Raw genomic sequence first — 21,374 nt, forward strand, 5'->3', positions numbered from 1 at the left:
AGCTCGTTCTCTCGCCTCCGACTGGCGTTAGAGGTAGGCGATGGACTGTTTACAGTTATGTAACCGTCTGTTCCGTGCCTGCTGCGGAAGTACACGCATGAAGTACCTTTAACAAACATCGTGCACGTGTCTTTAGTGTGCATCCTACAAGAACTGTCCAGGACTCAGCGCTTCCTGAAAATGGACATTTGTCGTTAGTCATCTTTGACATCTCATCATCTAAATACACCAGGCTGGGTTGGTTTGGGATATTTTGTTTTTGTTTTTTTTTTTTGTTGTTGTTTTTTTTTTTTTGGGGGGGGGGGTTTACCACCTTTGACCCGATAATTAATAGGCTTCTCGGTCTGCCAGCAGTAAATTATATTTATATATTTTGCCAAACGAGACTTGAATGTCAACATTCATGCCTACAGAAACTCTCATCTATTCGAAGGACATATTGAAAGGCACGCCAGGTTTTTTACGTTGCTAAGAAACGCGCCACTCCGCCAGTGGCCTGGAATATTCTTGGCGGGCTGCGACTTCAGGGCTTGAGAGTGATGGAGGTGACGCCTTGAAGACCGAGGAGAGAGAGAAAGATCTTGGCTAGTGCTTTTGTTAAAATGTAGCTGACGGCGTTTAATTGACTCGGAAACAATGAAGTTTGCAACTCCCACGAAGAATTGTTGAATCCAGGAGTACTTCTCTGTGCAGGAGAGAGAACGGGATACTGCTGGTGAAGAGATTTGATCTTAAAAGCGCATGTGTGTCTAGTCAAGCTAAACCGGATCTTTGCAGACCGTGGAAATATTTTGGAGGAGGAAGAGGGAGGGACAAGGGGGTGAGTGCCGGTAGTGTGTGTACGGGAGGGGTTGGGGTGGTAGTTGGGTCGGTTGGTGGCCAGCGCACCAACAGTTTGTCTTCTCGCCAGCATTGCTATTCACCCTTCTTCCGGCACACAGCCGGTCCGCAGCGGTGCCGTACTCGGCAAGTCGAAGACCTTCCCGCAGACTTGATTACCTGCGCCTCTCCCGATGAGTGATGAGAGTTGCGGTCTGCCCTCTGAAGTTACGCCCCTTTATCGCCAGCTGAAGGCATGCGGCTTGGCTGTGGGCTCTCTCCCTCCATCAGTGTCTAGCCTTGTGTGCCAGTCAAATCAGGTCATCAGCATAGATGATGCCTTTCAAAAATCTTTTTGGTCAAAATGATAAGCAGCAACAGATGGCAAAAATATTATTCATGGAGTCTTTAGGGGCTAACAACAAAAGGTTCAGATTTGCTGACGCTGTTATCCACTGAGCTAACAGTCCCTAGTACAGATAATCCGGTTGGTTACTGGAGATTTTTTGCTGATAAATCTTCATTCCTGTCTGTAATAATAAGTGGAAATTTATAAAGCGCAATATCTCAACCAAAGGCGGACTCACTGCGCTGACCAGGAGAACAAGATCACAATATAGTGACAAAGATGGAGAAGGAAGAACAACGCGAGGACTCGCTGCGCTCCGACAGTAAGGGGCGATAACTGTAGATGTAACGGTAACCACCCCAGAGAATAAGATTAGTGACATCAGGAAAATAATGAGAAGATTATTGAGTAATCTTGAGAATATGAAGAAATGATATATGAAATTGCGTGAAAAGCGTGATCATCACTTCAGTTTACTCAGTGCAGCTCCAGGTTACTACTGAAGCGAGTGAAACATGGCGGCGTGGAATCCAGCCAATAGATCTAAACAGTGCGCACTTCAAATAACGTTACATGCAGTCCTGTTGCAAACCTGAAGAGGAATAAAACGCAGCAGAAGCGCATGTAAACACGAAGATCCAACACTTTTATCCAAATTTCGAAGCACGTCAACAAAACATAAACAATATCAAGGAGAGCTGATCACCTCAGCCTGTTAGGCCAAGGGAGACAACTCTCATTACACATCTGTAGCACCTACCCACCCCCTGCCCGCTCTCTCGTCTGTAGTTTCATTGTTCCGAGGCGCGCAAATATGCAGTGTGACATTTCAAATCCTTAAAGGACGCAAAAATCTGTGGTGCACTGTCGCGTTGCACCTCAAGGCTTCCAGCGACTAAATTTTATTCCACTTGTAGCCGCAGGCATTGAGGTCTACCTTCCGCTGTCAAGCTGCCGAAGAAGAGGGGACTGGACGACTCTCCGTAGTTTTGATTTGAAGACCTGTGACTGTTGCGAATGTTGATAGCAGTAGTTGACTGGAAGACAGCAGGTGACGTGTTGAGGAGGAGGGCAGACGACACGCTTCACGTGGCAGTGGCGCTGGCTGCAAGCTCGAGTCAGATCACACCAAGATCTGAAGGTATCGGAACTGTGTTCAGCCTGTCCTACACGACAGCAACGAAGACTGAGTGTGCAGGAAGCGCTGATAAGATTTTGATGAAGCTGTGGATCTTTATCTACCATTGCTTCAGGCTCTCGAGCCAGAGCACCCTATAAGAGACTGCAGTCATTCTTTTTAGCATTTCACAACCCGAAATGCCAGGCTCTGCTGCCAGCTCTTCCTGAGCATCACATCCCTCTCTTTTTCCCTTGCTCTGGCTTGCTGGCTGACCTGAAAAGATCTGGGAGAGGAAGAGAGAGGAGAGGAGTTCCAAAATTAGAAAGCAATGCTTGGGGAACTGAGCAGTGAATAACCTTCAAAAGAATGATTTGGAAAGATTTAGGTTCCTAGTTGTTGTTTTGGTTTTTTTTTTTAAAGCTGGGTAGACTAGAAGAATCCGTAATAGGGGACATAATTCTAATGTTCTGACAAATAACTTTGCGCCAAGTCCAAGTGTCCTGTCAACTTTAAATGTTGGGTCCCTTTTTCAGAAAAAGGGATTACTTGTGTGTGGTAATAATGCAGTGGAGGTAGTAGAAACATCATAGAGGAGTAGCAGTAATGCAGCGTGGAGGAGGTTGTAGAAGCGCCGCAGAGGACATGAAAGGAAGTAAAAGGAGATAAAAGGCGATTTGAATATAATCAGACCAAATGCCAGTTGGGTGATTAATGGAGGGGTAGGGAGCCAGAGGTGGGAGATGCACACCTTCTTTGTCTTGTGGAGTGCGTGTTGGGGCCAGAGGGAGGATACAGGAATTTAAGCACATCAATCTGTGGCAGGCACTTTAACCTCTCAGTCATAATGCCGCCTTCCTTATCTTCCCTCTCTTTCCCCCAGCCCCCTCTAACCCCCCCCACACACACACACACACAGAGTATGTAAATGATGTTCCTACTATAACGGTAGATCAATCCACCAGTTTTTCCACAGACTGGTTGTTAGCAATGAAAGTTTTCCTCTGTTTATTATGGAAGCATGCTTTTCACGTGGGGAAAAAGTTATTTTTAAGGTAGTTTTATATATAAATATATCTCATTTTGTAAGTATGTACATAACTGAGGATTTCAGTGAGCGGAGTAATCCTCTTGTCTGTTCCTCTCAGTTTCACTCTCCACTTTGTATGCCTGTCTACTATGTACAAGCAATTACATATTACAGTGAATTTCATGGTCTTGTGCCATGTGGTCTAATGTTGGTCAGCTTCAAACCATTTGTAGACTCAAGAAGTGACAACTATAAGTCAGAGCCACTAGCACTGCTTCAAAGCATGGCATCTGTCTGTTACAGAAGGTTGCACCACTGCAGAGTGGATCAGGGGCATTAAAACAACGGTCATCAACAGTAAACACAGCATCAAACAATCCAAATTCTGGCTTCAACTCTATGGTCACCCTTGACCCATCCACCCAAGTTTTCAGGCAAGTGTGTAAAATTATTCACCATCAGTAGCTTAGATGAATTACCTATAATGAACAGATAAAAATTCTTATTAAAGAGATAATAAAATGCTGTGCAAAATTATGTCAGTTAAACATTATTATCTAACACTGTCTTCAGCTTATTATGTTAACTATGTTATCTACATTAACTGTGTCTTGTTCTCTGTAGACTGCCGCCTCACATTCGCAGCCAACTGTGCATGTTGCTGGATCCTCCCAATGCTCGTGGGAATGATTGGCGAATGCTGGCGCAGGCGCTTACAGTGGACAGGTGAGGACACGAATCTTAGCTAACCCCACTCATTTCGGTATTCACAGCCTTGACTGACTGCCAGTCAATGGTCATCCTAATCTGTTTTGGCTCTCTTCTCTCTCTTTCACACAAATGTATGCATACAAAAAGTTTAACCCTCATGATTTATTTGGTGAAATACAGAACACATTTCTCAAGACACTTATAAATGTGGATTCACAGGCTGACAAAGAATATCTTTCTTTCTTTAGACACGAATAGAGGTTATTTGGTTTAAGGAATGCAGGTCTTAACTACCATAGTAAGATCTGCTGTCATCATGCTCAGAGTAGATCACTACCCACAACAATTTATATTGCTTTTCTTCCTTTGTATTTGTTGACGATCACTGCATTACAAAATTTGATGCAAAGTAATGCCATTGCTTTTTCTGTCTAGGTATATCAATTATTTTGCTACAAAAGCAAGTCCCACTGAGCACATTTTGGATCTGTGGGAAGCACGACATCGAGAAGAGTCTGCTGTCACAGACTTAATGAACATCTTGAGGGTGATGGGGCGTATGGACGCTGCTGCCGTGCTTGAGAAGGACATAGGCTCCTGGTTGTGATAGCCACAGACAGGGCAGTGCTCATGCATTTCTGAGTGAAATTTTCCGGATGGTCTGTGCTTGTGTCATTGCACTGTGTGTGAAGTCAAGTTATGAAACAAAGGCAAGACTATATCCTGGTGGTCACACTGTGAAGTTACATGGAGAAGCTGATATGCCTGTTGAATGTGTGTATCCGACATGACTAGAAGTCTTTCTCCAAGTGTAGCTTTGCCCCCAAACTAAATGCTTGCCTTTGGTCGTTTCTGCAATTTTAGTGCACACCAGATGCCAGCATGTAAACCAGGCTTCTTCATCTTCAGCACAGCCATGTTGGTGCATTTGTCACCTTCACCTCTTGTATGGTGAATGAAAATCCTGTTTCTCCAAAGCAGATGATTTGGTCAGTGGATTCTTTTTGATGGCTGAACAGATTTGTTAGATTTATGTGAACATCACTTTAAAAATGTGGAAATGCCTGATAAATCAACAGAATGTGAAAGGTGCAGCATGCTGCAGTGTGAAGTTGTGTCTTTAACTCGGCACTACCAGAAGGCAGTTTCACACGGAGGATTTGGACCTTCTAATGGTGCTTTCTGAAGTTGCTAGTGACATTTTCAATGTGACCCTAATATGGTCTGGCGTTTTTGGTGATCTTCTTTCTATAGAGTGTATGTGATAAGAAGCCAGATCACTTGTTAAGTGTAACACAGATCCAGAACTTGAGACAGGCTTTTGACTGCAGTGAATAATTGATGTACCAAGAAGCAATGAGTCAGCATTAGTTTACACTTGGAAATGTTGAACATTTCTGTCTATGCAATGTTTCCAGAGCTAAGAAGTCAACCATTGACTTCTACAGTTGATACTTTGGTGATTGAACATCAGAATCTGTGAGGAGAAAATTACTTAGCAAAACTCAAGCAGTAACAACTGAAATGTCCAGAAAAAGAATGTACTGAAACAGGAGTGCAACTGGCATATCCAGATACCTATGAACTACACTTAATGTGGCATGCAGCTGGCAAAACAAAGAGTGGCAAGAGACTTTTGCTAGCTACCACAAGTTGGTGTTTGAAGAGAACAATTGTCATTTAGCTGCTAACACCGCACTTTGCCTCATTATGATCATCACGTTGTTTCAGATATTTTCTATGCCTATGCATTAGTGAGGCTTGAAAAATCTGCTTGAGTGGAATAGCTAATTGTTGTTCAAATATCAGAGCAAACTAAATCCTTTTCTCCCATAACTTGAGAATGAGCATTGGTGGACAAGCATCATGATCACTGGACTAGGATCTGACTTTCCTTATCCAAGCCTGCAGTTCTCACTGACCTGAAGCAAAAGAAGTTGTCCTATTAAAACACAAGTCTCACAGTGCCTCAAAACAAGAAGACTTGTTCACTACATTTGTCAGAGCAAACCAACAAACATTTCAGAGGAAAATGTGTTATTCATATTGGTGCTCAGCATGATGTCCTTTTTCCAAGACACCTGGAACTGCATTTTGTTTGCCTCGATTGCTTCAGAACTGATTTATTGCAGACTGAGGTTCTCTACTTGGCCTGGCTCAAGGAAAAGTTGGCGACATTTCCAAGAAAAGTGGGTTTTGGCTTGTTAAGTGGCATTTTGAAATTGGATTGCAAGTGTTTTCCCTGATGGCTTCAGAGCAGCCAACATTCTGCATTTGATTTGTGGGTTTTTTTCCAGTGCCCTACAAAATGACTAACTTTTCTTGTGCATTATTGGTCCTTCAAAGACCACATGGTCAGAATCTGTTCAGCTTGCCAGCAGATATTTATTCAAAATGTGCCTAGCGTATGCGTCTTCTTTCACTTGAGTTTCTTATCAAGGATGCAAACTGTGTGCTTCTCTTTCTCTACCTGGAGGGTAGGGTAGTATCTGTTCTTGTCTATTGAGTTATAAACATGGTGTTGCTGTAGTTTTGGTGTTTGTTTCATTTCAAGCAGTCATAGGAAATGTATGACAAGGTAAAGTGAAATTGGCCATGCTCTTCCATGCTGCAACAATGACAAGTCTGTCGTGTTTATGATGACCTTCATTCAGTTCAAAATGGGGTCTATACAGCAACGAGTATTTTAAATGTGTGTAATTATTCTAATATTTATCCATCCGAGTCTGTTGGTGTTCAAGCCTGCTGCCTTTATCTTGTAACAACAAGAAGAGGTCCAGATTGCAGAGGTGGACAATGCAACCATAAATTCAAAATCTTATCAACCCTAAAGTTAGTGAAATTGCAAGGACTATTTTAATGTGTGCGCACAAATAAAATCAACTTCCCTGCATAAACCATGAAGGAAAGGGATATGCTTTAAAAGTTATGCATTAACACACTGGCCTCGTCTATCAGTCAATATCTGATATAGTAGCTGTGTGGCCTCAGGTGGCTGCATGTGTGACACAATAGCATTAGAAAAATATGCAGTTTTGATTTTAAGACCTATGAGAAAGCTTACTGTAAAACTGCATTTTTGGCTATTCATTTGGAATGATCATTGGTGGTGTCAGTTGGCTTTAACTAGTCTACACACAATCAACAGTTGAGGCAACAGCTTTCTGTAGTTTTAAACTGTCAGAGAATTTTGTTCAGAATTTAAAGTATTCCCTGCTATCCTTTGAAAGCGAAAAATACTTTTTCCCCTGTGGAAAATGTAGAAACATTTTAGTGGTTTCATGGTGGTAGTTTTTGTGTTTGGCATGCTCTTTTGAGTTTTGGGATTTTTGCAATGTCTTGCATTTGCTCCTGGCTTTTTTGCAACACCATAGCAGCAATGCTGTGCTTTCCCTTCCACACCTCTAAAACATTGCATGAAGATATCATAGGAAGGTGAAGGCAGGGGCAAGGGGTGCTTATGGTTGGAGATGAGGATTATGGCGGCAGAGACTTGAACTGCAGGGTCTAGATTCATTACATATCTGTCTTTGCCAAATGAGTCTGTATTGGCCAACTCTAATAGGGCTCTAAAATGCAAAGTATTTTAGGGAAGAATATATTGTGCATGATGTTTGTTGTATGCCTGTTTGACTTATGCAAATGTGTACAAGTTTTCAAACTTCTGTGAATGTGATAGAAGAGAGAAGGATCTCACTGGAAAGCATGAATGAAAATGTGAACTTCAAACAAGAATTTGTTAATGTACGAAAATATCCCAGTTGACTGAAGGCTTTGTCTTTTTATGCTGCTGGATAAAAACAGTATTCAAAGTTCTGTGGTTATGATTGCTTCATAATCTGCAGAACTGCTACGCAGAAAAAAGAGTGAATAGTAATGTGAAGTTCAAGTGGTTAGAGTAGGAAAAAAAAATAGTACCAAAGAAACTGAATTTCTTTCCTCTGCGATACCAATGCTGCCTGTTTTTGGTTTTTTTTGTAAGTATAATTTTTCAGTTTATTTTCAGCTGTACAGCATATTGTAAGAATGTAAATACATGAGAATAAATGTTGGGAAAACTTGATTGGATTCTGTAGTGTGCATGCTCATGTGCGTGTGAGATCGAGGAGGAGGTGAGGGGAAGTATACCAAAAACAAACACGTGTATTTATTATGATTTTATATTCAAATAGTAAGGGACAATATATTCAAAGCACTACTTTGTTCAAGTGAGAGTTCATAAAAGTCTAAAAAGTGTGTTTACCAGAATTACACCACATCACAAAAATCACAAGTTTGCAGTTGAAAATATAGGTTAATAATTGTTTATAAAGGTACAGTAATAAATTTTTTTAACATGCTTATTGTCATAACATCTGAAAAATATGGAAGGCTTAACACCAAAAAAACTTTTTTTGTAAAAGTGCTAAATGCAAAACTGTTGCAGAAACAATCTGCAATAAAGAACTCAAACCTAAAACTATAAAGTCAAAACTTATCTGAAATGGGAGGGTTGATGGAATGGAAAGTAGAAGAATCTTTGAAAGTAAAACTAAAAGATGATGTTTCATGATCAAAGAGGGCACATTAGAGCAGGCAGCAGTGATAAAATGAATTTGTGTTAATGTGGCAACAAGTTGGGCAAAAGAAATGTTTAGACATTACCAACAATGATCACAAAGTAACTGAACATAGATGTCAGCTGTCTGAAACCCTGGAGATATGAACTGCATAAACATCACAGAGTAAAGAAATAAGCGTCATAAGTTTATAAATTGTAAATAACAGATTCCCTATTGGAAACTGATGAAACTCAAAACAGAAGTTTATATACTCAAAACAGAAGTTCATTTACTTCTATAAAGAATAAACAGTATGCGGGTGCATACATGGATGTTAGAGGTCCTGAAAATTTTTTCCCGTCTGCTTTCTCTGCCTCAAATATAAGCTGCTTAGTATTGTCATAGAATTTCAGTATGCAAAAATATGATGTTTATCAAATCTACCATAGAAATCACATGCTTCCAGAGCCAGAAATTATGGATTGCCAAAAAAAAAATTTGGTTTCATTAAAGAACCTGTAAACTTTTTAAAACAACTTAAGTAACTTCAAAACATTAGCTGTAATAAAAAAAAAGTATTTCTTGCGATAAACATTTTGTTAATACTTGCTAAATGCAACAGTAGGAAAACTAAAGGTGACAGATTTCAAGAATGATGTTTAAAGAAAGGCCAATATAATCTATACAACAAACAGCATTGAAAGTTCAAACTGGAGCAGGGTAGTTCTTACAGTTGACACAGCAGCACTGCAACATTATTTCTTTGCCAACAAATTATAAATTAAAAATAAAAACAAAACAAATGGTGACTTTAAGTCTGAGCACTGAAAGTGACAATGTTCACTATTCACTCAAGCCATGTAGTCTCAACTGAAGCTATTTTGAAACCATGCTAGGAAAGAACAAAACGATGAGCTTATTCTTTCCCAGTGTGCACAATATGCATTCAAAATGCACAAAGATCAAAGCACATCTGCCTTTTTTTGGAGCCTGAATGTTCTGATGCACTTGGAAAGTAAAACAGTACATGTGAAAAGAACATGCAAGAAGAATGTGCTTTGAGAAAATTAAACCAAATGTTTAACATTGAAAAGGTCTTTAAGCTGCCGACCTTTTTTAATCTCCCTTCAAATGGAGCTAGAGGGCCTAATCCCTACTGGTAGTGGTTGTCTTTCACAGAAGCTACTAAAATTTGCAAAATGGCTCAAAAACAAAATCATCTGACTTCCTCTGAAACACTTGGTAAAATAAGAAAAAATGCCAACAACTTTGACTACATTTAACAGTTCAATTGCTACAGCTGAACCAAAGACTATGGTAGGTAGTTAAACATATCAGGCTGTCTGGTTTTTAAACTGTTCCCAAAATGATGGTTATACTGTAGGCCTAACTGGCATGTCCTCATGCACCATCTTATTTTCTATGGTTCTCTTTCCATATGGCCAACACACCCTCAGAATATCAAGGACAAAATGATCTGATGATGGAGCTATAACCCTCAGCACCACCATACTGGCCATACTGGAACAGACAAATGCATTAAGTTTTCATCAGAACACTCCCCCCCTCTTTAAAAAAAAACCACACTAATTGCTGTAGTTTGGTCATAGTATAGCAGCCTACAGGTAAGGTTGCCTGCAACAGATCAAGTAAACAAAAAGGAAAAAAAAAATCCCTTTCGGCGACAAGAGAAATTTGCCAAAGGTCTTGTTTGTGAAAGGTTGTAACTGTTAATATCCATGCCATCCTGATCACTCTTATGTGAAATAATGCGCATAAACTCAATTATGTCATTTTATCAGTAAATATTCAAAGGTGCAACTGCCCTTCAACCAGCTATAAAAATTATTGCAACAGCAAAAAAGGTGAGCAGGTTATTAAAATTTATAGGAGGCAAGCACCAGGAAAAAACCTAAACATATATCATACAAAAGGGTACTTTGAAAACAAATTACAAAACACCTACATACTTCAGTCATTTTCAGCCAAAAGCCATGCATATTTCAGGATGATAGAGCTGAAAATCATTTCTAACTAGTCAAATTGGGGAAGATGAGCGTATTTCATCAACCAACACATACTGGCATAAATAGACCTCAATTATAAACATCTCAAATACCAACACAGCATACAAGATGTGCCATTAGAAAAAAAGGGAGAAGTGAACACTAAGAAATGTGTGTCTACTGCAAAAATGTCAAATGGTACATGGAAAAATACTTTATTGGACATCTGAGTATATGCAATTCATATTCAAGAACAATGCTCAATTCACAAAGAATGTAATTACACCATGTGCAGTGCCAAATACAAAATCACTGGATTCACACAGATATTAGACTGCGTTTGATACAGCACCACAGTATAACATTCTGAAGTTCTATAGACTATATAAAAAAGAACCTGAATTTCAATGTGTGTCAGTATGGGGTGCAACTATGACAAATTGCTCCAAAAATAAAATAAAATAAGGGAAATCAGAAGAAATGTGAAAATGGCTCATGAATTATTCTAACAGCTAAGCCTGGAGATCAAAATCACCATAAATTGTCTTGTAAAAATTTCTACACATCTAAAGCCAATCTTCCAAAACAAATAATAGAATGAACAGTTACAATTGTCCAGCAAAGAGTATTTACTTTGTAAAAAATAAATGTCAACTTTAACAAAACGTTATGTAAATGGAGGACTTGCTATAATACAGAAAACTGGATGACTACATTTGAGTATGCAATAAAAGCAGTGCTATTACATAACTACAATGAAAACTTTATTATAATTATATTTGTACTGTATATTGTAGTATGGTGTTTGAAAACTTTGTCATTTTTTTCTTATGTTCTCGCTACTTCCAGCATCATCTTAGTTATGCAAGTCAGTTACTGATATATCCTACAAAAAAATCCTTCCAGCCTGATATTGGTAGTTTTTTAATTAATGGCGAGGTCAGTTAGTATTCCCTTCATTAAATTAAACTAAAATAAAAAGGGACCAAAAACTGTCTGTGCATGAAAATAAAGAAGCATTTGGATCAACACCAAGCACAATGTCATTTAATAAAATTCCCTGCCCTTTGAAGTTTCCCACATATGACCAGCTGTCATTCTGTGCAGCCAAAGTTCTTGACCAGTAAGTTTGCAGTTCGCATTCATAACAGAAGCAGCAAGCAGCTAACATGTATAACCACGTCCATAAGGAATATTTGTAGCCACAATGCATAATCACAAGTCACACATCAACCACACTCTAACTGCAGGGCTGCAGTCTACAGTTTTGGTTAAAATCTAGGGGTTCAGATATATAGATCACTCTAGTACACATTCTATAAAGAATAAGTTGTGTCTAGTTACAGAAGCCAAACAGCAGCAACATGCAAATATGGACAGGAAAGTGCATGGTAAAAACAAACTTTATTAACTGCCAGAAACAGAATAAGGATTTAATACAGACTTTGGTCAAGAGAGAAATATGAGACATACACACCTCTGCATCAACTGGTATGTCTTATAAAATCTTCATGCCCCAGTTAAGGTGTAGGGCTCTTCAATATTTAACATTCACTCAACAAACATTTTACTTCAACATGAACTCAGCTGAGAATTTCAATGTGCACTAAGAACAAAACTGTCAAGACAGTATATGGAACAAATAGGAAAACAATGTGATGTTAAGCCATAAGATGATCATGCTTTTTAAGATGAAAATGAAGTTAAGCTTTGATTAAAATAATGACAAAGTAAAACAGAATTTTTTGCTACAAAGAGATTTTTTAAAAATCTAAAATAAATTCAAGTAAGCAACAACGATGAAATGTCTTCATTTTGTTCTCTAACAAAGTCACCTCAGCAAAATGGAAAAAAGACAGGACCAAATTTCGAGTCATCGGGACAGTGATGTATTAACAGTACAAGTCAGCCACATAATAATTTTTAAATAAGATCAGAGCTGATCTGTTCTAAAATACAAAACTGAAAAATACATAAAATTACTGCGCATAAGTTGCATGGTCTAGAGCTGCATTATAAATATCAAGAACAAATGTAAATGCTTCCTTTTTAATTCATCTTTAACTGTCATATATATATTATTAATCTATGTGGGGTTTGCTAGGTAAATCATCAGTTAAGGTAAGAGAAAAATACCATGTGCTCTTAAATAAAAGATTACAAAGATGATATTCTATCACCAAATGATTACTTGATTCAGCCCTTTTCAGGAGGGAAATAGATATTTTACACTGAACCAGTACCTAAGGTTCAAGATCAAGCAGCCATCTACGTCAACAGGTGCCACATGCTGAGATAAAAACTGTGTACGAGATATGAACCCAGGACACCTGATTCTCACTGTATTGATGACGCCTTTCTTATCAGTAAATTATTTACTTTTTAAAAATGGAAACCTATATATTATGTAATTATATACCTATATTTTAAAAACTGTTTATTCTGTGATAAACTGAAGATATAGATATGCTAATGGCTTAATGAATTATTACAAAAAGCTGTGCATCACCAAAAGAAATAATAAGCAGCAGCTGAGTAATCTCATAAAGACATGGAAACACCAATGAAGTATGAGTGAAAGTGTGATTCAGAAAATGTGCCTGCATTTGTCCGTGAATGTGTACATGCCTGTATAAGAGACAGCAGATAAAGAAATATGCATGCATCAATGAACTTAAAGAATCTTTGACCACCTAAGTCACATATTAACCTCAGTGAGCACGACTCATGTTTTGTTTATTCCTTGTTACTCCTCGAGGAGCATATGGCCACACCACTTATGACAGACTATTATTTTAACTTGTTGGCTATGTGATTTTGACCTCTATGCTGATACTCAGATATAAATTTCAAGCTCTTTCCAAAAAGTCAACATAGCAGGAAGACAAATCAAAATTAAATTAAAAATAAAAAAGTAAGCTGAAATAAACTGTTCCAATCTTAATTCATTGTGAAACAACAATTTCTTGAGATTTCAACGGAAATTAGGTTTATCCAATGTAATTTTTAAAAACCATTTCATGACACAGGGTTGCACAAAATGTATGATCACTGCAATGTCTAACCAGCGAACTTAAATGGTCACACACAATGCAGATATCAATAAACTCAAGATTATGAGAAACAGCTTCACTATGACATACACTCTAAATGATAAAAAAAAAAAAAATTATATATATTCCACAAGATGCAAAATGTTACTAAACCACCCGAAGTTTGCCCTCATCTTCATCATTTTGAAAAAAAGGTACACCCAGAAAAATCGAAATCGCAATTCAACAACTTCTTGGTTCTGTTAAGGGATGTAACTCCATTTGAAAACGGTTTATCTAGTTTTAAATGAGTGGATTTTTCCCCTTTTCGCATTACATGGTTTTGGAGTGAAAATTATTGAATATATAGGCATGTGCAGCCCAATCTAGTTACCAAAAGTACCACAGATATTTATCCACTATTCTGTGAATGACTTAACTGTGTTACAACATATGTGCCTATAATAAGGATTGTTATTCTCTGCCTGCAGATAAAAGTTATGATGTTTGGATAGACTGTTAAAAAGTAGCAATTAAAATATGTAGTTATTTTATGAAATATTTCCTTCTTACTGTATTTATCTGCTATTGATAATCAATGAAAACAGTCTGCATTTGTCCCTTATAATTTTTTTTTTAAGACTTGCATCCTATTTTTAACAGACAAGTATTTGCCTTCTTTTATGTGACATAGAATGATTAAAAAAAAAACTTCAAGTTTCATCTCATAAAAAAATTGCTCTAGATTGAACTGTATCTGTTTTAGAGCAATTATTGTGAGGTTTGGTTCTGAAAGATACATAGCATGCATCTGTGTAAGACTTTTTTGGTGATGGTTTTTTTTTTTTGTAAGCATGATTTTTCAACTTTGACACTAATACCTTGAAAGACAACCTTGACAGTAATCTAGAGAATATTTATCTGAATTGTACATGGACTAAGCAAATGACTTCTTGGTTATACAAGCCTACAACTGCTGTGCCTTGCCACTCATACCAAACATGAAAGCTACTCCTCAATGCCTGCTCCATAATTTATCAGTGTATTTTTTACAGTTCACTGAATTAAAACCTATTTTGCAACTTAAAATAGAAAAAAGGGGTAGGGGTGTAAAAAAACAAAAACAAACCCAGATGCAGCCAGTTTCATACAGTATGCAAAAACTGGAAGCATGCTTTGAGACTTATTGGCACACAACCAGGCATGATGCAAAAGCAAGGTGGCACACTCACCTCCAGCCCCTCAGCCTTGCTACCACCATGCTAGGCAGAAGACCTGAGGTGATAATGTCTAGGTCATCATCTCCCAGGTTAGATTTTCTCACTTGATAAGCCACAGCATGCAGTGGCCGTTTATCAATGATCACACACTTTGCTAACATACTTCCAAAAACCCGATATAAATAAAACCCAAATTATTTCAAGTCCACAAACAAAGCCATTGTCAGAGCAGATTTGTCACAAGTCATGTTCTGTAGCACATCTCTTACAGGGTAGTAGTTATTAAAAAAAAACAAAAGACATTTGCTGAGACTGAACAGGAAACAACTGCAGGAAATTTTGTGAGAAACAACTATCAATCTTGAATGATGAGAAACTGGGTGTAGTGAGCCAAAGAGCGAGGTGGGTGTAGCCGAGGTTGTCAGAGAACCAGAGCAGTGCAAGAGGCAGAGTAGAAACCACACACCCCAGTCAAGCAACAGGCCCTGCCGCAGGGGAGGCCATGATGGTGGTGGCAAGAGCAGGGTGACAGTACAATGACTGCAGTCCCAGCACAGACCAGATCCTGCCTCCTAGGGTCAATCTTGAAGAGGGAAAGCCAGCAAAGGTTGCATTCTAGCCCTCTTCATCTATTTTCCGTGTGGCATTGCACTGCAGCTGGAGCGGTGGAAATGGACATTCTGCCATTTGGTATCTTTACGCTGCCAGATCCGGGTTTCTTCTGACTGTATGGTTACTGGCAGACCATTTCTGAAAATGATTGGTCAGTATCTTAGTACATGGTAAGATTGCTACTCTCTCTTCATATACACACACAGTGTTTCTTTCATATGATCTATGATCTCTAATCATGAGACAATAAGATTAAGAAGTTGAGCCTTGCTGCTCATGATGTCAAGCAACATCTTGGCAGCAGAAATTATTATAGTAACCTGTCACTAACCTGTCGATGTACTGTGTTAGGCGCACATAGGCTATGCAGGCTGCATCTTCTCCTAACAGGTGAACATGTGGGTTCAGAATACTGGTGTTCACTGGCTTGTTGTTCTTTGAAAACACTGAGATATGCAAAGACAGTGTATCTCATCAAATGTACCAAACAATCATCATGAAAATGACAGAATGTCATGCAACGATTTGATTACAATTATGAAATACACCTTGGAAAAAAATTATAACACTGTAAAAGGCAGGCTCTGCATCCTATGGTTAGTGCACTTAAGCATAGAGCAGGAGCCTGCTGGTTAATTGAATCAATGCTGGAAAAACTATCAACTGCTGGGCCATGATTTACTATCAAAGAAAAAAGGTAACAAAAGTACTTTGGACTTTGAATATCATCATCTACAAGCACTCTCTCTTGTGTTACTTATGCAAGGCCAACTTGCTATTCACTAAAACATTCAGTACAGTGTCCCCATGCTACTGAGCTGGTTAGTTCTAGTCTCTAAGAAGTGATGTCACACCAAAGAGTCTTCTTTTTACAATTACCATGATCAAAGTAGAACTTGTGGAAGTCCATGCCTACTATAAGGTTTCCCAAAGCTTCAGGCTCAAAGCTTGTCAAGTGAGGATCAACTAAATGCCTGCAACCATCAAGGTTTAACATATTTTTAGAAAATTTATTCCAATGTTATAAATGAGTTTGATTTCCAAATGATCATTTGTTTATAAAGGATTTGATTTTCATATGATCATTTGGGGTATAAAAAATATATCAGACAGAAGTTTCTCCAACAAGGCACCAAACTTTGAAAATCATTAGCTTATTGTTGTCATGAAGGAATATATATATGAAAAATGCACGATTTATGCAGCACATGATAACACATAAATGAGCATATTCTCAGTGCAAAATGCAGTGCACACAACATTCAAGATAAGTGTGGTAAGACAGCTTTACATAATATTTTTATGTGATTATCTTTTTGTGTAATACAAAGATGTAATACATGAACGAGTTCTTCTTCTGGCTCCCCAATTATTTGCATGCTGCCTGTAAAAAAAAAATTATCACCCCTTTCATCTGAATCAATCGGTAGCTAGTATTGCAAACCTCTTATGCATTTACTGCTGATGAAATTATCTCCTCTTAAGCCAGATAAAAGTTTGAAGAATTATATACTCCAGCATCACAGGAAAAAAACAAAAATAAGAATTAAGGTGTGGCACTGCTGTTATGTGGAAAATTTATCTACTTTTATTATATAGTTCCTCATATTCTGGAATTTTTTAATACCATTTGTTTTTAACACTTCCGTGGGTTATAAATTAATATTTAGCTTCAAACATGAGAATAACATAAATAAGCGGCAGGGTACAGTTTAGTAGTAGATACAAAAGAGAAACAAACCTATATTTACTTGGTGGGTGAACAAGATATTCTGAACCAAAATGTTAAGTGCTGCATGTCTTTCTGAATGCTTCTTTAAACAAATTTTAAAAAAATCGAAGACATGCAGAAATGGGAAAAGAAGTAGTGGACTGTAAACGAGAACATTAAAAAGATTAAAAGAGGGTTAGAAAAAGGGTCATAGTTTTTTTAAAAATAAATTTAACAGCAGAAAGAACTTCTTTCACAATAAGAAATCATTTCCACTGTAGCTCCAAGTAAACAAAACCATTTCCACTGTAAAGCCAAGGAAACAAAACCTCTGTGATAAGGTGCTGAAGATTACAGAAATGGTTCTTGGATTCTTCTCTCTTTCTCACTGGGCACCTCTGAAATTTTGTGCCTGTCAAAATATGTGCTATGTGGAATTTTAAAAACTTTCCTTTCTTAGTTTAGAGCCACTAGTACCATCACATAACAAATACAATAAACACTACAAGAAATACACCCAGAGCAAAATATATAAAAAATGCCTATGACCTTTCTCTACGCTAAGAGCAAAATAAATGTGACAGGTGCTTACCAAATGTCCAGAGTCCTGATGACCATTACATTTCTCTGTTTAGCTACCAAATCTTCATCAGTATGTAAAATGAACAAAACAACAACAAAAAAAAATGACCATGATCAACAATTCCCTATACATATTTCTCACCACATTTTACCTCACCATAGTAGGTAAAGGTTATTCTCTGACGTTTTCAGGTTGTTGGGAAATGAGGTGTTAAAAGACCCTCACTTTTCTCTGGGCCAGCTGTATATGAGGGTGGTGACCATCTCTGCCTTACCTTCCCCTGCCCTGTAAGGAGTCAGGTACTCATTCCCACAAGACGGTTTAACTAGGGGTTTTCATTTCTGATGCCAGCACTCTCACCACTCGGTTATCTGCATCATCTATCAAGTTACCTTTTCTAAAAATAAAGTATGGATTTCTACAAAGCTTCCTCACGTGTAATCTTCATAGTTGCCACTGGTTATTGCCTGAAGAAGCTGCTCAGTCAGTTTTATAATTTCCTGCTTGCGACCTGTGACACATAATAAGTATAGAAACATTCAAATGTCTGACAAACAGCACCAAACATAATGCAGAACTTGGACAGAATCTGGAAATTCTGCTTCCATATCTTTATGAAGTAAAATTGACTAGCCTAAAACATGTCTGAACGCAGATGTAATATAATTAGGGTTTAAATAATACCTCCCAAACAAATATAATACAATTAACTTACAGTAATTTTGATTCTGAATTAAGCTTGCAAGAACCTTTTCTATGTGACATTTTTGAGGGTCCAATAAAGATGTCCAGCTTGAAACTTTGTGTATGTACATTGATCTTTGTATCACATTTCACAGAAAAATTCTTCATTTTTGTTAATAACAAAATATTCACAATAATTTGTTATTATTAAAATCGTTCTTCAGGCAACAATAAAGATATTTAGATATGAATTTAGATGTAAAAAGCACACTACATTTTAGTTCCAAAGATTAGTGCAAAATAATATGAATAGAATATGCAAGTACAACTAGCCAATTTTGCTTAGACACAATGAACAAAAACATCAATATCGGGACTGGAATAAACTAATATCTAGGCAATACAAAGGCACTCCATTTCTGTAGTATGCTCAAACTAATTACCTACTTTCTTATATAAAAGAGTTACCAGTCTATCATGTAAACATTGATGTACATAAATACATGGGCACCATTTGCAATTATGGCAGATATCTCTAAATTCTTTGACCCATATTACTGTTTCAAACATTTACAAAGATAAGTCTCCTCATTTTTTAAGACAACAAAAGAAAGGATGAAAAATTGGCGCTTCTCCCTTGAGGTCACAAATCTTCTGTACAAATGACAACACATCTAATCCTATGAAGTCTTATCTGAATTAGATATTGTTTGCCCCTACATTACATTATGTTTTAAAAGCTTTTGCTTCTCAAAAATATCCCCCTCCCTAAGCACAAAATGTGGCTAGCTAGAGTATTCTTTCAACAAAACAGCAGGACTGATAAAATTGATATTTATTAGCCTTACACAAGAAGAAGAAAAAAAATGTATTTACTTCCTAAAAGTTCTTTCCGGCCATCTCATTTACTCCTTTATTCTTAAACCTAATATTCTCTAGCCTGCTCTACAGCACTTGAAATACAGACTAGATGATTTTCAGTAAGATTCCTCAAAGACTGAAGTTATAACAATTAAAAAAGTGTCTTTTTGAAACAAGACGTACTGCAAGCAATATTTAGTACAGATATGCCTAATTATAATGCCAGTCCTCCCACTGGCTGATACCTTCACAATATGAACATATCCGAGTACAATACTAAGGTCTGTGTTGCTGCCCTTTTTCTGTGAATGGTGATGTTTGTAGCTTACATCTTGAGAATGGAAAGAAACAGAGGAGAGCGTTTACCCAGATTACGGGAAACAGAATCTCGCACTGAGCTTTACCCTATCATGAGGGAAAAAATGTGCACCCTGACTGATATTTCAAAATATTGGTTCACATGTGCACTGGATAGTTACAATCTTCTTTTGTTGATTTTTGTGGTCTTTTGTACAGTATCTTTTTTTCTCAGTGTGTGTGGGAGGGGTGCATTTGTAACATATTTGAGATGGTTGGTTGTGTTTGACACCGTGCTATGGCTATGTCATGGCAATACATATTTGAGATAAAGCTTGTAGAAATATGCCTGTTTTTTTTCCTTTCCAACCATCTTCAAACATTACACAAATATTTTTGGTACATTTTTAAGCAATGTATGCTGATCTTACTAAAATTTAAAAAAAAAAACTATTTTCATGACTTGTAACTACTGAACAATATCCATTTTCCACTGAAACAGTTTACTTCAAAGTTAAACCACCGAAAGCCATTCATTTTCTTAGCATCTGTTCTTGGAAACATCTGTATTTGTTGTAAAAATAAATATATAATAACCTTTTCTAGAAATAATAAAGTAAAAATTAGATTTATCTTAAATAATCATGCTTCCATAAAGTTCAGATTAATCACTCCTACCTGTGAGCTAACTTGCAGCATCTAAAGGAGTAACATTTTAATTCAGACTTACGTCATGTGTTGATAAAGTAATGCAATCACGTCCACGCTCTTTGTTTATTAAAATATGGTCAGTGAACAATCTTTAAGATTGCTGAAGGTGATGATAGTGTTTGGGTACACATCCAAATGCCTTCAGAAAAGGAATTTGCTGTATCACCATTTAGCCTTTGTTGCTTAAGGAATCCAGATGCATGTAACTGCTTTTTGTGCATCTAATAATTTTTTATGCTGATTAATGTGCATGTAAATATTCATTATTATTAAATATACAACTTTGTTGTTACAAAGTGACTTCTGGTTACATTTATATGACATGGCAAGGGAAAAAAAAAAAAAAAGTGACAATTCAATGATCGTTACAGCTCTAGTGTTGCATGCAGTGCTATAAACAGTTCATATGAACACAACTTTCAGTCAGAAAGCCATTTTTTAAAAAAATTTTGGATAGCCTGCAGAGAAATAGTGAATAGTTTTGACATGAATAGTGCTTGATACTCTTCTTAAGACCTCTGGACTGTGGGCAAGGCATCACTCCCATGTCCTTGTTATCATGCCATGCACATACATTTAAAAATCCTCCTCAAAGACAGTGATCAAAGATCCGAGACAGTGTGCGGTTCGTCACAAGAATGCCTTAATCCTTTAAAAATGTGTGATCAATTTTACACACTGGTGTAGTAGAATAAAGCTGCATATGTACAGCTGTACAAGAATTCACCAATAAAGCGATAAACCAGTAGAATTGTTTTCACAAGAGGTAAGAAAGCACTATGTGGAATCAAATTCCAAACTTGTTTTTCATACCTACAATTGTATCAAGTTTCATGTAAATAAATGACTGCTGTAATTCAACTGCAACCTGTCAATGTCAAAAGTGCTGTAACTCGGTCAGCTTAATTCTCCTGTGTTCCGCATTTGTAGACAGAAAAAAAAGTTTTTTTTTAAATCTGTTGATCAAACAAAAATATATGAAAAAAATTAAGTAAATGGAATAAAAACTTTGATATCCAGCTGTCACGCAACAATGCAGAATAAAAAATATTTGCATAAATCTTAACAACAAGTGAGGAAGGCTTTGAGT

General features: G+C 37.3%; 2 protein-coding genes across 19 annotated transcripts in view; one reads left to right on the plus strand and one right to left on the minus strand.

Moving 5' to 3' along the window:
- The window catches only part of LOC112560926 (netrin receptor UNC5B-like), a 311,035-nt gene extending 302,948 nt beyond the window's left edge, over window positions 1-8,087 (plus strand). The window contains exons 21-23 of the mRNA XM_025233048.1: window positions 3,619-3,749; window positions 3,940-4,041; window positions 4,462-8,087. Of these exons, the coding sequence (XP_025088833.1) occupies window positions 3,619-3,749; window positions 3,940-4,041; window positions 4,462-4,633 (405 nt within the window). The 3' untranslated portion in view covers window positions 4,634-8,087. The remainder of the gene's footprint in view (window positions 1-3,618; window positions 3,750-3,939; window positions 4,042-4,461) is intronic.
- Window positions 8,088-8,172: 85 nt separating this feature from the next.
- Window positions 8,173-21,374, minus strand: part of LOC112574878 (calcium/calmodulin-dependent protein kinase type II delta chain-like) — a 99,161-nt gene continuing 85,959 nt past the window's right edge. For all 18 annotated transcript variants that reach the window (XM_025256214.1, XM_025256224.1, XM_025256233.1 and 15 more), the window contains 4 exons: window positions 18,167-18,242; window positions 16,317-16,411; window positions 15,769-15,883; window positions 8,173-15,575 (listed from right to left, as the gene is read on the minus strand). In XM_025256214.1, the coding sequence (XP_025111999.1) occupies window positions 15,455-15,575; window positions 15,769-15,883; window positions 16,317-16,411; window positions 18,167-18,242 (407 nt within the window). In that variant the 3' untranslated portion in view covers window positions 8,173-15,454. The remainder of the gene's footprint in view (window positions 15,576-15,768; window positions 15,884-16,316; window positions 16,412-18,166; window positions 18,243-21,374) is intronic.

This window comes from Pomacea canaliculata, linkage group LG1 (assembly GCF_003073045.1).
Source record: "Pomacea canaliculata isolate SZHN2017 linkage group LG1, ASM307304v1, whole genome shotgun sequence".
In the NCBI taxonomy this organism is placed as follows: Eukaryota; Metazoa; Mollusca; class Gastropoda; order Architaenioglossa; family Ampullariidae; genus Pomacea; species Pomacea canaliculata.